Source organism: Carassius auratus, chromosome 17 (genome assembly GCF_003368295.1).
Source record: "Carassius auratus strain Wakin chromosome 17, ASM336829v1, whole genome shotgun sequence".
NCBI lineage: Eukaryota > Metazoa > Chordata > Actinopteri > Cypriniformes > Cyprinidae > Carassius > Carassius auratus.
In genome coordinates this window covers 23,710,112-23,725,376 of record NC_039259.1, presented here as the reverse complement: position 1 = coordinate 23,725,376, position 15,265 = coordinate 23,710,112, and the positions used below count along the sequence as shown (strand labels likewise).

General features: G+C 35.4%; 1 protein-coding gene across 2 annotated transcripts in view; it reads right to left on the bottom strand.

Moving 5' to 3' along the window:
• mipol1 (mirror-image polydactyly 1) overlaps positions 1-15,265 on the bottom strand; it is a 68,550-nt gene that overhangs the window by 50,310 nt on the left and 2,975 nt on the right. For both annotated transcript variants that reach the window (XM_026286502.1, XM_026286501.1), the window contains exon 2: positions 13,283-13,374. In XM_026286502.1, the coding sequence (XP_026142287.1) occupies positions 13,283-13,328 (46 nt within the window). In that variant the 5' untranslated portion in view covers positions 13,329-13,374. The remainder of the gene's footprint in view (positions 1-13,282; positions 13,375-15,265) is intronic.

The following is a 15,265-nucleotide window of genomic DNA, read 5'->3' as shown; positions in this document are numbered from 1 at the left end:
TTTTATTTTGAAGAGTGAAAAACCCAACTATTTTAAATTCCCAGCATCCTTGAAGATGGTATATGTAAAAACCACAGGACAAACAATGATCAGGTTCTTGGGAAAAGGAAACAAAGGTGATGAAAATGATATAAGGGAAAGAAAGTTGGCAGAAGAGAGCTAAGAAGACATAAAAAGTGAGTGCTCTTGGGAGGTTTTGTACGAGGCGGGTGCGGGTGACCCCTGGGGCAGATGCCAGTGGAACGTTATCCCCGCGCTGTAAGCCAGCACACACAGCTCACACCGCTCACACGCTATTCAGCTCAGACACAGTCAGGCGTGAACGGACAACTGGCTTTTTGTGCCAAACACCACAGGGCTCCATTAATCTCAGTGATAGACTCGGAGCGGGAGCTGGCCCCGCGCACTGCACTTTCACAGAGAAAGAGAGGACGACGAGGATGAAGAAAGACTTTAAAGATAGTAGGTACGGCTAAGACGCCTGGTAATCCGTTAACACTAACAAGAGAAAGCAGCTTTGGAAAAGATAGAAAGGGGGTTAAAAAAAAAAAACAACGCAAAGCATACAAACCTGACCTTTTGATGTTCACGTAATTTTCAGAGAGACACACTAAAACGTTCCCAGAAAAGAGCGCTTTACCAAATAAATTTGGACCGATTCATTGATTGACACCGTTTCCTGAGAGAATCACCCCCAAGGAACTTAATGAAACTGATACTATCCAATAATCTGATATTGAAAAACAGGGAAGAGCTCGTTCTGGCTTAATGAAAGTTTGAACTGTGCAAGAGGAGGCTCCTGCTCCAGATGGTGAATTAGCATCGCATCTACATTTTCTACATAATCTGCAGGAGTTTCATGACAGATTAATGAGCTATTAGCCTTGATGTGCGCAGGGCAGTGACGAAAGACTACATTCACGCCAAAGTTTGCAGAGTGTAACATGCTACAATGAAGCCAATCAATGGTGTGAGCTTAGGACAGAACTATCTGTCTATCTTTGACTATCTGACTATCTGTTTTCGGCTAATGAGTTTTATATATGGATATATATGCATCTAATATCCTTTTTTATTTTACTGTATTGTGGTAATTACAATGTGAAAGCCTGTTAGAGCAATTTAAAAACGTATGTGTCAAATCATGTGAAAATTATACAGAAAGGAAGCTTTTCAGATTTAACCATCACTTCCTTCAGATAATGTTGGATATTTCATCCATATTCCATCCATATTCATTCACGGGGATATAACGTGAGTAAATAACGAAACATTAATAGGTTAGAAGCTCGCATCAAATGTAAAAGATGGCTCAAATCTTACAAAACAGCATTTGCCACTTAAAGCCACTTTATCCTTCCTTCAAACTTTTCTCATTTCAATTTGTCCTTTGCTGTCGCTCAGTGATCTTCATTTTCCTGTCTTGTAGACTTTAAGCTAATTGCCTCGGTGGGCTACTTATTATTCATGTACAATTATTGCAGTGTAATGTCTTTAAATCCTTTTAAATGACCATTCATGCGTCGCATTCATTGAAAATGCCTTTGATGTCTGTCAAAGATGGAATTCTTCAAAAAGAAATGTCTAAGCCCAATTTCAATCGCTCGAAGAGGGGGGTTTGGCGCTTCCCTCTAATATAAACTAAATTCCATTAATTTTTTAAGCTGCATTTAATGCATTTCCTCCGCAAAAAGTTTCCAGATTCTTCAGGCTGTCATTTGTATTCCAGCTGACTTTATGAATATTAATAACAGTGTTATCCTGATTAAACGGGCTTCATGCGAAATCCCCGTGAATCTATGAGCTCAGGATTCTCGTCTTACCGAATCTTTATGAATTTTGATACGGACATTAATGTGGAGAGAGTCTTAAAGCAGGTTTAATTGTACAGCATGCTTGTGATTTAGAAAGAAAAAGGCAGACATGAATTGATTTGATATGGATAAACAGGCTCTTTTCTATGGGGAGGTGCGCACAAGCACCTGGGTGCACCCCGCCGTGTAATTTGATTGTCACGGGCTGTCGTGAAGCTTTGAATGGTCTTGACTTTTCCTGGATCAAAAGATTTTATTGACTCGCTGACAGATATTAACGATAGAAAGTGTTTTCGTCAATCAGTTACATGTGCAGTGAGTTGATTCTATCTCACTGGAGGGCTGGTATTTGTTTCCTTTTTCCATCTGTTAATGCCGATCAGTGAAAACGATTTCTGACTCAAAAATAACTGCAATTGAATGAACAGGAATGAAGACAAAACAACAGCTTGACTATAAAATGCTGCAGAAGTTAAACATTAAAAGCAAACTACATAAAGTCAGAGAGCACTGCTGATTTTATTCTATTGCGATTTTTTTTTCTCATAAATAATCATTAATATAGAAATACAAAAATATATTAAATCTAAAAATGAATTAAGTATCAAATGCAATTAATACATATTTTATATAAATGAATTTAAATTAATACAAATTCATTAATTAATTAATTAATTCATTTTATTAATTATATTTTTAGCATGAAACAGCATAAGAATGTGAGGGAAAGGTTTAACGGAAATATTTACATATTTTGACAATGTCAGATTATTAGGCATGTTCCACTTGAGCAGTCATAAACTCAGTGGTCTCAGATAAAAAGTATAAATTAATAATAAAACAAAATGAAAATAATAACTTACTATTAATATTACTTTTTGTATTTATTTATTTACGGGGTGTGAGTTTTCGAATCTAGACCAAGATACTATACTGAGACAGATGGTAAAAATGAAAGTTAATGACTCTTCAAATGGATGCTGAGATCAAAGTGAGGCTGCTCAACATATGTGGCACAAATAAACTTCAAAACAACACCAACTTTGTACCCTGATTTCATATTTAGCTAAAATGCCACAAAAAAATAAAAACAAACAATTCTCAGCTTGTGGAACTCCTAACTAAAAATATTGACTGGATCAGGTAGATGATTAACCAATCTGATGAAAGATAAAACTTGAGGGGGTTTAGAGCAAACCAACCTACTCAAATAGACTATAAATCAAAATGATCGTATTCTACTCGGAAAGCTTGCTTGTATTCAACTGAATCATCATCTTCGGCAACATTTTAGAGGGAGCTCTAAATCAAGTTTGAGACTTTGTTAAGCCATCCTAATTTTACTTGTGATGAGCATATAATAGTTGGGTTTTAACAGGTGGCTAGTTAAACGAGCAGCTAATCAAAATAGAATAATAGAAAACCTCCAGCACCATCAATGTCACTTTATTGAAGGTCTAAAATTCAATAGAAATTCAATAGTCTCTCAAATGAAAGCATAATTCCTTGCATTACTTGAAAGTTCTCCAGGTAGGCCTTATGTTTCTTAGATGATAGAGACGTCTAGCAGGGAGAGAGGGATCTGTGAAGCAGGACGGCACATCTTACGGGCGTAAAGCTCATTCTCAGAGAAGGCGCAGTGATAATTGAATTGAGCCTGTGGGAAGTGAGCTAGCGCTAGCATCTCAGATCTCTCTGATGGATCCGTCCTCTGTGGCATCTATCAGGCTGCGATTCACTGATCCTTCTGCATTAACGGGGGGAGGAGAAATGACCCTCCAAATCTACTAGGATGAGTGCCTCAATTTCCCCATATCCAGCTAATTTGGGTGCGAGAGAAGCATGAGCCATGCTAGGAGTAAAGAAAGCGCTTCCCCCACCCCAGAACTGCCTTTAAACAGGCCTGCTTTGAATGAATAAAAGCAGGCAAAATGCCCCGCAAGATGTGCAGTAGGATAAACCCTGAATGATCTGTATTGTGTGTTTGATCCAGTCAATTATCAATTATGACATGAGTGATAATATTCAAGCCAAATAGAAATACTTCACACAAAGCAAATACTATCACTGCAAAAAATACATGTAAAAAAATGACAACTTGACACAGTCGGACTACTACAGATAAACCTTCATTATCAACTAAACCAAGGTCAGAAAACATTGCATTGATAAGCTGATCAAGTCACATGACTCCTATGCATAACGTATAGTAAATATTTGATTGATATGTAATATCTACATTTATAACAAAACCATTTTTCATCCTATAATGCTGTGCTTTGTAATGGTGAATACAGCATTATTGCTATAAATGATGTTGGGAAATCAAAGTTGTATTATTCATATGAAATCTGAAAAGAGTAAAAATTTAATTTCACACTTTATATTCAGGAAATGACGCTTGACCTCCAACCTGACCTACCCATAATGCTGTTTTTGTATTAAACTCTCTCTCTCTTGCATGTCCATCATCAATAATCTCTTAATCTATTCCTAAATTTAAAAAAAAAGTTCACTAAACACGGTGCACATTATTACATACCTCGTACCATTACTTATCTTAAACATTCGTATGACGCCCCTCTCTTATATTATGCAGAAAATGAATTGTTTCAATCCACCTGGAGCAAATTTTTTGTCACTTTTGACATCTTGATTTGCTGACAAAGTCAGGTTGTCACAGCTATTCACCGAAAATTAATTTTAAAAGGTCTTTATTTGTAAGCACTTAGACAAACAGCACATTTTATTTCAATTCTGCGATTCGATGTCAAGAGTGAATATTTCAGCGATTGGAGAATTCATCTGCTGAATGTAACCTCAAAATTGGCTGTGTAAATATGGACTAAGCTGAGATTTGCATTGGCTAACATTTGGAAGGGAGAACAGAGTTATTTAAGGATGAGCTTAATGCAGTCGATATGCGAGCAAAGGAAGATTTCACTCATATTCCTAACACTGTTACACAGTTCTAGAGCACAAAAAAGGCAACGGAATTTAAGTTTTAATTAATGTCTAATATCTAACATTTCTTTTAATAAACAAAGGTGTAGAGAAGACAATCCTGATCCATTTACTTTCCTGCAGAGGCGTTCTAGGTCCGAAGTTCTAGGTCATGATGAAAATAATCGTTTTATTTGTCACCACCTTTGCTCATACGCAGATCAAAACAAAATACTTCAACCGCATTCCTTTCCACGTACTAGTTTAAAAGCATTTTAACTCGGGCACAAAAACATAAGGAAACAAAGCCTTATTGTGGCAGGAAAGATTGTGAAACTAGTGCAAGGTGGCGTCACCAGCCATGACACTGTTATTGCTCATCAAAGAGACGCCAAACAGGAGAGGTGGGGCTCAGGGAAGGAGTCAACTCAAGGTCAGCTGTCTTATGAAAGACATTCCAGCCAAGTGTTTCGCCTTCTCGACTCGGTGTCGCTTCTACCGAAAGCTGTGCAAGTTTCGACTCATTGTCTCTGTAGAGCCATTCTCTAATAAAAATAAGCAGATGGGACTGCTTGTCTTTGTACATTTGTTACTGTTTCCTTAGAATGAACAATTAAATAGCATTGGCTAAATAAACATGAAAAAATTTAAATCACCTATTATATATCCTTTTTTTTTTTTTTTTTGCATGTTTTGCACATTATGAAACACTTTCTATATATGGGCAATTCCTTTGAACATTTGTTACTTTCTTCTAAGAAATGAATAAGGCAGTGTTGAGTAATAGCAGTGGCTTTATAAATACAAAAATGTGTTAACCTACTATATGTTGTTTATTTCCTGTATTTTCTGCACATTATGCAACACAGTATATATAAATATTGGCAATACCTGCATTTTACAGGGATAGTCACAATAAATAAAATAAAAGACAGTTGCTAAACCAAACTGTTGCCGTTCCCCATTGACTTCCATAGTTTGAAAAAAAAAAAACATGTTTGGTTACCCACATTTTTCAAAATGTCTTCTTTCGTGTTCAGCATAGATCAATCAATCAATCAATCAATCAATCAATCAATCAATCAATCATTGAGGTTTGGAACAACTTGAGGGTGATTAAATGATGACAATTTTCATTTTGGGTTAACTATTCTTTTAACTGGTCTCCCACAAAATACTACAGTAATTATAGTAATATACAGTACAGACCAAAAGTTTGGACACACCTTCTCATTCAAAGAGTTTTCTTTATTTTCATGACTTTGAAAATTGTCGAGTCACACTGAAGGCATCAAGGGCTATTTGACCAAGAAGGAGAGTGATGGGGTGCTGCACCAGATGACCTGGCCTCCACAGTCACCGGATCTGAACCCAATCGGGATGGTTTAGGGGTGAGCTGGACCGCAGACAGAAGGCAAAAGGACAAACAAGTGCTAAGCATCTCTCGGGGAACTCCTTCAAGACTGTTGGAAGAGCATTTCAGGTGACTACCTCTTGAAGCTCATCAAGAGAATGCCAAGAGTGTGCAAAGCAGTAATCAAAGCAAAAGAAGAACCTACAATATGACATATTTTCAGTTGTTTCACACTTGTTTGTTATGTATATAATTCCACATATAATTCAACATGTGTTAATTCATAGATTTGATGCCTTCAGTGTGACTCTACAATTTTCATAGTCATGAAAATAAAGAAAACTCTTTGAATGAGAAGGTGTGTCCAAACTTTTGATATATATATATCAATTTGAGCTTTTGATACTATTTATTGAATAAATAAGACAATATTTGTCATCTCTTATTTTATCATACTGTCCAATAAATCATATCTGCTTGGCTTAAAGACAGAAATGCAAACTTTCACAAAATGTAGTTTTTGTCCATTTAAAAGCCATATTGGCTTTATGAGACACAGTAAAATCTCCTTAGATTGTTTACAAAAGATCTCATTAATTCATCACAGTTTAACAGCAGGAAAAAAGCTGTAGCCACTTGCTTTTTGGGTGGAAACTACATTTGCCATGGTCATTTTTTCTGAGGAGGAGACAAATGACAATAAACCACTTTGATCCTTCTAATGACAACACAGATGCTCCCATAATTTCCCTAAATGTCCATCAATGGAAAAACTTTAACATTAAGTCAAAATTTAACTCTGCATTTTAAAAGCAACACTGAAAGGACTACAAAATCCAGCGTGATTGCTGTGCATGTCACCTCAGCGCCCGGCGCTAAAACACACACATAGCTAGTGGTGCGAGGATCCTCAACAAACACATCTTCCTTTGTTCAGGAAATCCTTTCTCCAACACGAACTGCAAAGCTGAACTTTGGGCAATGCAGAAGCATCAAATCCAAACACAGCTTTTCTCTTTTTTTCACCCTGAAGGATAAGTGATGCTCGCGGCTTCGAGCTGTCCTTCAAACAAACCGGCTTTAAACAGCGGGACACCGAAGTGAGAAAACACTCCAGGACATTCCAGGGTCCTTTTCCAACTGGAGAACATTGGGGAACAAATAAAGTTGATATAAATGTGTGATATTTGGATATGGCAAGCACTTGGGTGACGTCGGTGCCACTGTGGGACACATGCAGAGAGGCTTGTGGGAGGTATTGTGTGTTCAGGGATGTACATCACTGCAAATATTTACAGAGCAGCTGATGTACAATAGAGGAATCACATGACTATCTCCGACGAATATGTGCTCATATACATGTGCTTAGATCAAATCTACACCAATGATGCTCTTCTCTAAAGAACGAACAAGTTATTAGGAACTCAGCACAAGAGGACTATGCTTCACAAACCCTCAGCTAGGTCGACATGAACTGACCTTTTCTTGCTGATTGTGAGGGAAATTTACTTAGAGCTTTATAATCTTGAGGCCCGTTCACACCAAGGTCAATAAGAATAACAATAATGATAAAGATACAGTAAAAGGACAGAGGAAAAATATTGCAAGAATCATTTACAAAACTTTTTTTCAGCTGATGAATGACAAAAGCAATGACAGCTGCCTTATAATAAGAAGAACGTTATTTTGCGATGGTGTGGATGCTAATACAAACATCATCATTGAGAATAATGCTAATTACCAACCAAAATCCCCTCCCATTCTCATCAATGTCATGCAAAATAAAGATATGTATTTCTTTAAAGGTTCACCATTTTTACATCATAGTATAGTAAGCAGATTTAAATAAAAATGTAATACCTTAAAAGGCAATTTTCATTATTTTTTACTTTAATGAAAGGAGAATGTAATTTTTTTTTAAATAAATAAAATACAAATAAATTATGTAGACACTAATACAGTTATCATTATAATCATTGTTCTTGGTGTGAATGGGCCTTTATTAGAATATGAAAACATGACCAAATTAGCAAAAATATTTAACTCATAAAAATGCGAAACATTTATGTGAAAGACGGGTCTATGAATTCTGCTGAAATTTATGAGAGCATAACCACATTATTCTTACATAAGAGTTTATGCAGCTATTTTCTGCATAACAGTCTGCTATACTGCTTGATATTCCAAACTGGTATTTGTTATCATATTATTTTAATTTACTCTTATAATCATAAATACATTAGTTTGTAGCACAATTTACTACACTGTTATTCTTCTAGATATTTACCTGTAGCGGCTAATGAATCAGAAGACTTAGATATTCAAAGAAAATAACTTCATTTCCGCATTGCAAAATAAGGTGGATACATAAACAAAGCAAATTTTAAATTAATTTTTATTTTAATGACAGGCCAAAGCTTTTCAATCCTCTGTTCCCGCTCTCTAAATAAATGATCAAGCTCAAGTGCCAACCATCTACGCCCAGTATTTCAGGTTGTCGTAGGTCTGTCTAAACATTCTCGAAATACAAGTGCGTAAAAAAGCAGTAAAAATGCCACTCTGTGAAAGTGGACCGCCATTGTTCGGCCAGCCTCCTTTGGGAGCGTGAATGTGTTGAAAAGCAGAGGGGAGGCCGGGGCAACAGGACCAGGCACTCTGTCCTCATTACTACTTGATGTTTGAACACAGGCCACAGGAGTGACTGTTTAAATTGCTCCCTGTTCAAACAGTTCCCAAGCATCTGTGGTTCACAGCAAAGTAAGCCTTGTTTGTTTTCCTCTCTGTTTCATGGGCCATCACTAGGTCGTCTGGAATCCTGCTCACAACTGGGTGGTAGGAGTGTTAGCATCATATGAGTGTCAGTCCCAAACAGTACAGCTCTTAAGGATTCATGTATCAGAGCTCCTGTGATGCTGTTCTGAACTGAATTTGCAAAAAAACTAAACAAGCAAATTACAAGGCTTAGAGTTAGGGGCCACTTTACTTATTGGGTTGCAAACCATATATTATTTTTTTTTAAAAAGGCCTGAAAATCCTCATGTCTGGATTCTTAGTTAGCAAAACAAAAAACTACAACACAAAAGTAAAACACAACTAAACTTTTAAACTATTTTTTAAAATAAAGATTTCAATAGTTTCTATAAGGGTTTCAACTGTTTTGACTTATGCAAGAGAGATACAATCTTCAAAAGACTGTATAAAATCACAGAAAACAAATGCACACAAATTGATGAATCTAAAAAAAAAAATAATAATAATAATAATAAAATATATATATATATATAAAACAATAGTTTATGACCTTTACTATTATAAATAAATATATATATATTTTTTTATTTATCTATTTATTTATTTTTGCATTGTGAGATTTTCATTACTGTCATTATGGTCATGCAAAATAAAAATGATATATATTTAAAGTGTTATTGTAAGCATTTGTTTGTTATAAAACATTATATTTACTTAAATCAGCATAAATTAGAATATTATACATATAATAAAATACTATAATATTATCATAAATGTACTAATATAAATACAAAAAAAAAAGTTTGCTATAAACCTGCTATAATAAATGAGCATGTAAAGAGAAATATTGAGAATAATGTGAATGACCAACAATAAATAAATAAAACAATGAATCATCCACATTACATACAGTGCATTAGAGAGAATCTGGGAATGTCATAATGCAAGAAACTTCTAATGGACAATTCATCTTCATGCAATATAATATAATATATTATTTTTGGATTAAAAATATGACCTGAAAATGTTTTCATAAAGTTGACCCAAACATCCAAAAAAAAAAAAAAAAAAAAAACCTTCATTTCGAGATTCTTTCAAGAGATGCCAACCTCTCGTTGGGTTTTATAGTTCGAGTCTTTGTATGTTTGTGAGTGCGCTGGCCTTTCTGCTAGGTTTGTTTGGTTTCAGATCACAGTAACCAGGCTTCCACAGTTAAGCAGTGCCCATCCTAGGTCTATTCCTTAAACCAACACAGAGACACAAAAGAGGAGGACAGAGCCCTGAGGAATCCCTCTGTCACTGGCGGACCACCCACTTAGGGAGCAGACAAGCCTGTTAGGCCACACGGCACTCCATTCTAGGGATTTTGAACTTCAATGGGACCCACAAGAAAGCCGAAGGGGTCGCCAAAGCGCCTCCTGCTCTCCATGAAGCCAAGCACGGTGGAGAGTGAGTGAGATGTGATATCAGAGTGGGTGGCTGTTGGAAAAGCCGAGCAGGACCACACCGTTACTGCCGTAAGAGGAGCTGAGCTGATGGGACCAAACAGTTCGTTTATGTTTCCTGACCAGACGGCCCACACATGGAAAGGGGGGCGTGACAGGTTATGTCAAAGGTCGATCCACCTGCTAAGAACAAAGCTTGTTGAGACTGTAGCCCTATTTCTGCTCTTGTCGGGAAGGCAAATTCTGCTCCATAGGAAACTTAGCGTGTTTGTTATGATGGACTTGGTGTGTGTGCTTTGAATTTGGACTACAAAAGGACAGTTTACCCATGCAAGAAAACAACCCACCATCTCAGTTGTAATAACACGACCCAGCCTACAGCAGTCCGCTTATCCCAAACCACGTCAGACAAATAAAATCAGCAGGGAAACAGACGCACAAGAAACGCAGTCTCACAGGCGTGAAATTTGATTTGGGTTCAAAGATGTGCGGTCACCCTTATTTGGCTGTTCTGTGTCACTTTGAAAAACAACTACCAACATGGGATAGTCATTTGACGATAATGCCATTTAAAGTAAGCAGTGGTTGATGACTGATAATGCTATATATCTGTATTTTACAATACAATCATATATCATAATCATGAATAGGCTAAAATGTATACAACTTCTGAAATATAAATACTTATTTTGAACATTACATAGTAAGAATTCACACAAAAAATACTAATTAAATACAATAATCCAATGCTGTTGATAGATTTTTGTTGTTGTTGTGAAATGTCCACTTGTTTTGCATACTGCAGCACAAACAAAAGCAGAACCAAGGTTGTTGTTTAATGAACTTATATAAATGATAACTTATGAAAGAAATGTTATGATACTTCCACAAATGAATAATTATTATTTTTGATTGCACTGCATATTCAAAAGTTTAATAACTGAATCTGATAGTCCTTCTAACGAAGCATCAGTTTTACAAACCAATGTCCTAATTATATGACAATTATAGAACAATTCTGGTTCACTAATTTGATTGACACATATTTATTCAGTATTGAATTTACTTTCCTTTTTGTATTGATCCAATTGTCTGTGTTCACTAAATGCAAATAAAGTCATGATTTACAAAATACTTTCATTGGCAAAGCAAAAAAAAAAAAAAAAAAACGTTTTCGCACTGTTCCGATAATACTTTTTTGTTTACAAAACTTCTCTCTAATAGCAATACAATACTTACAAATACCTATTTTATCCTATATCTTCTGGTTTCACATTGTTATGTTGATGTCGGCTAACTGCCACTTGGATCCCAATACTCTATATCAGTGGTAAAGGATAATAGCCTTAAACTGAACAAACATTCAAGCTGATTAAAGAGAGAATAGGGTGGGCTTGATGCTTCATGCTTATCTGCCACAGAAAAGGAAGGAGATGGCTTTAATACAGATGACTGCAATGCAAAACTTCACACAAAAAAACCCCTACAGATAATATTAATGATCGTAAAACATAAGTTGTTTGTGTGAGTGGCAGACACAATGTCTGTGCACCAAAAACACACAAACCCATAAAAATGAGGCGTGCAGCCATATACCCAGAGGCGCACATACACACGCTTGGCGTCTAAGATATCAGGATACATGCTAAGTAGATCCTGTTCCAGGTCTCGGCCTCCACCCATCACTAGGATGTCACGCTTTGGGTTGGGCTCTTCTACTGCAGGATGTGTCAGCACTACAGAGAAACAGCTAACCTGGCATTAACTCCGAAAAAAACAAATACACGCAACGCAGAGGTCATGCTATGAGGGATCGAACCATCGGTGGCCTTTACAATGCACAGCGAGTGACTGAAGCTCATATGATGATCGGAGAAGCTCTCCAACATATATACATAGATTAGATCATACACCTAGAGACTAGACAGCGCGAAGACAAAGCATAAAGAAGCAGCAATAATGCTTTAAAACAAATGAACCAGTTACAATTATTATATATAGAAAATTTATAAAATTTCCTTCTATATAGTAAATACAAACCCACTATTGTTCAAACAATTGGGGTCAGAAAGTTTTATTATGTTTATGCATCTTATATTCACCAAGGATGCATTTATTTGATCAAAACTACAGTAACCACAGAAATACAACAAAATATTATTACAACTAAAAGTAACTTTTCTATTGTAATATATTTTAGTGTAATTTATTCTTGTGATGCAAAGCTGAATTTTCAGCATCATTACTTGAGTCTTTCAGAAATCATTCTAATATCATAATTAGTTAAATTAGTTAATAATTAATAAGAACAGCATTATTTAAAACATTATATATGCATTTCCTGTTACTTTTGATCAATTTCATGCATACTTGCCAAAAAAACAAAAAAAAAGTATTACTTAATCTTACTAAAACTTCCCAAACTTTTGAACAATAAGTATACAGAACATTGTACAAAGTTATGTAGATATTCATATGGATGCTAAAGAAACAGCTTAAGACCAACAAGACTTAACAAACAAAAAACTAAAGGTTGTTCAGACAGGATTCTATGATAATACCATATTCCACTTTCCAAAAACAACATGAATATTAAGCGTCATGTTTTTCATCTTATACCACAGGATCTACAGGACTTTTAGGTTTTTTAAAGTTGACATTCCAAATACATGTCGTTCTTAGAATCCTCTGATATTTGATGTTTTTAAATGTGAATAAATAGTAATTAGTCTTTAAGGTTAATATAATGAAGAAATGCCACAGCACTAAGCGCTGAAGACACTGCTCCTGAATATATGACATGATAAGGATGCCCTCTAGTGCCAATATTTAAGAATGCACTTTTTTTGCACCAAGTGTGAATACTCTTTATTGCCAAACACAAAACGTAACCTTATCAATAACAAATAAAGCAAAAAACAAAACAAAAATAACCCCTCCGTCAAATCCAAAGGACAGCTTCTCTTCATACTCACATTTGTACATATCAACCAGTGAATCCTTCAGTTCCTGTTTGTGCATCCATGACAGCTGATGCAGCTCCTCTTCACTCTCTGAGAAGCTTTCCCTTAAAATCAACAGAGGATACGTATCAATAACTTATTGCTGTTATTCTTCAATGCTAGTGTTTGAGCTTAGCGTGTTGAGTGGGTGCTCTCAGTGTGATTTAGACTAATGTCTTCTACAGTGTCCTCATGAGTGCAGGGCTCACATATCAAAAGCTGAGTGTGTGTGTGTGTGTGTGTATGACCATGCCTACGATTGTTTTCCTTTCTGCAAAAATATCAAAGTAGCTGCTACATACATAATGAACGGGTTCCTTTGACTTTGATATTCCATATTACTCCAAAGCACAAGATTGTGATTTAGTAACCCTATAATGGTAAGGGGTTTGAATTTAAGCATGCAATTATTCATGCAGATGAGCTGGAAATCTGTAAAAATACCTGTCAGACCCTGCCAACAGGACAGTGATGAAAACAGCCCTATGTGCAATCAAAACTCATGCAGTGACAAATAAAATTAACCTAATTCAAAACCTATGATTTCCTTTTATTTATATGTCTTGTTAATGCAAGTAATTAGTATTTAAATATATGAATTCATATATGTGAAAGTGGTTATTTATATTTCCGTCATGACAACTTTCAGAGAGTCTAGCAAGGTAATATACCATGGTTATGTTAATGTGTTTGGTCTTGGAGGAATAGATCTACAGCGCTGCTTCAGAGACTTGGTACTGCCAATTCATCCACAGAAATGTTGCTGAGAAGATGTAAGAAATACTGCTGCTGCACATAACATATATGATATGACCCATATTGGAGCACATGGTCCATTTAAGTCTGTTCAGGAAATGTACATTTTCTGCAAAAAAGACTTTTAAACTCAGCTTCTACAAAATGATGAATAAAATATCCAATTTTTTATTTTTTGTTTTTATTAAATTTATGAAGCCACTGTAGTGTAAATGTAATCATATATTCTATCACAACTGCAGCAATATTGTATTTTGCACATGCAATTTAATGCATTTATTGTAAACAGAAAAAAACGATACATTTCAACAAATTTGCCGTCTACAATATTTTGTCATTGACAGACCCTCAACTCAGAAACTTGGGGCTTAAAGAAAGATTACTTGAAAACCACAGGTTGGAGTGGACAGGTTTAATTTTGCTGATGCAAGTATAACAGCGTTAAACACTGAACTTGCTTTTTATGTCATTACAAAAATTATTTTAATGAAAGCTAGCACAAGCATGCAGTTAATGTAATGAAATACACATGCTGGACATCTGTGAGAACTTGAGGGGATAATGGTGCTTCAAGTCATGTCGGAAAGATCATATATCACAAACAGCATACGTATTAATAGTAAATTTGTTAAAATAAATGTAATTAGTTTTATCAAAAATGGGAAAAATCTAAGTTGCATGTACAAAATACTATTGTGCAACTACAATACATAATTCCGTTTACCGCACCTTCATAAATTGGATAAAAACAAAGGAAAACACACCCAATTTGCATCCTTTATTCATTATTTTGTAGATGAAGAATTAAAATACCTTGGTGAATTTAGATTTTATATAGAAAAGCTACATTGCTATTTAACTCCAACCAAAGTCATTTGAAAGCAAAGCAAGTTAATATGAACTTTCCAGGAGAATGTGAATGCACCAAAACCTCCACTTGTTTTGTTATTTTATGTCATTCAACCAATATGAACTTAAATGTCCAAGTGCTGTTTAGGGCTATATTTCGTTACACATTTGTCCGTGGTCTAGAAGACAAGATGATGGCTATCGATTGACATTAACAAAGTGTGGCATCCAATTTTTGTCAAATAACATTTCATACTTTACAAACACTTTGCTGAATGCACAATATATACAATAAACTAAACTCTAGATACATTTTTGCAACATCACAGAATATTATATCCCATTATGTAC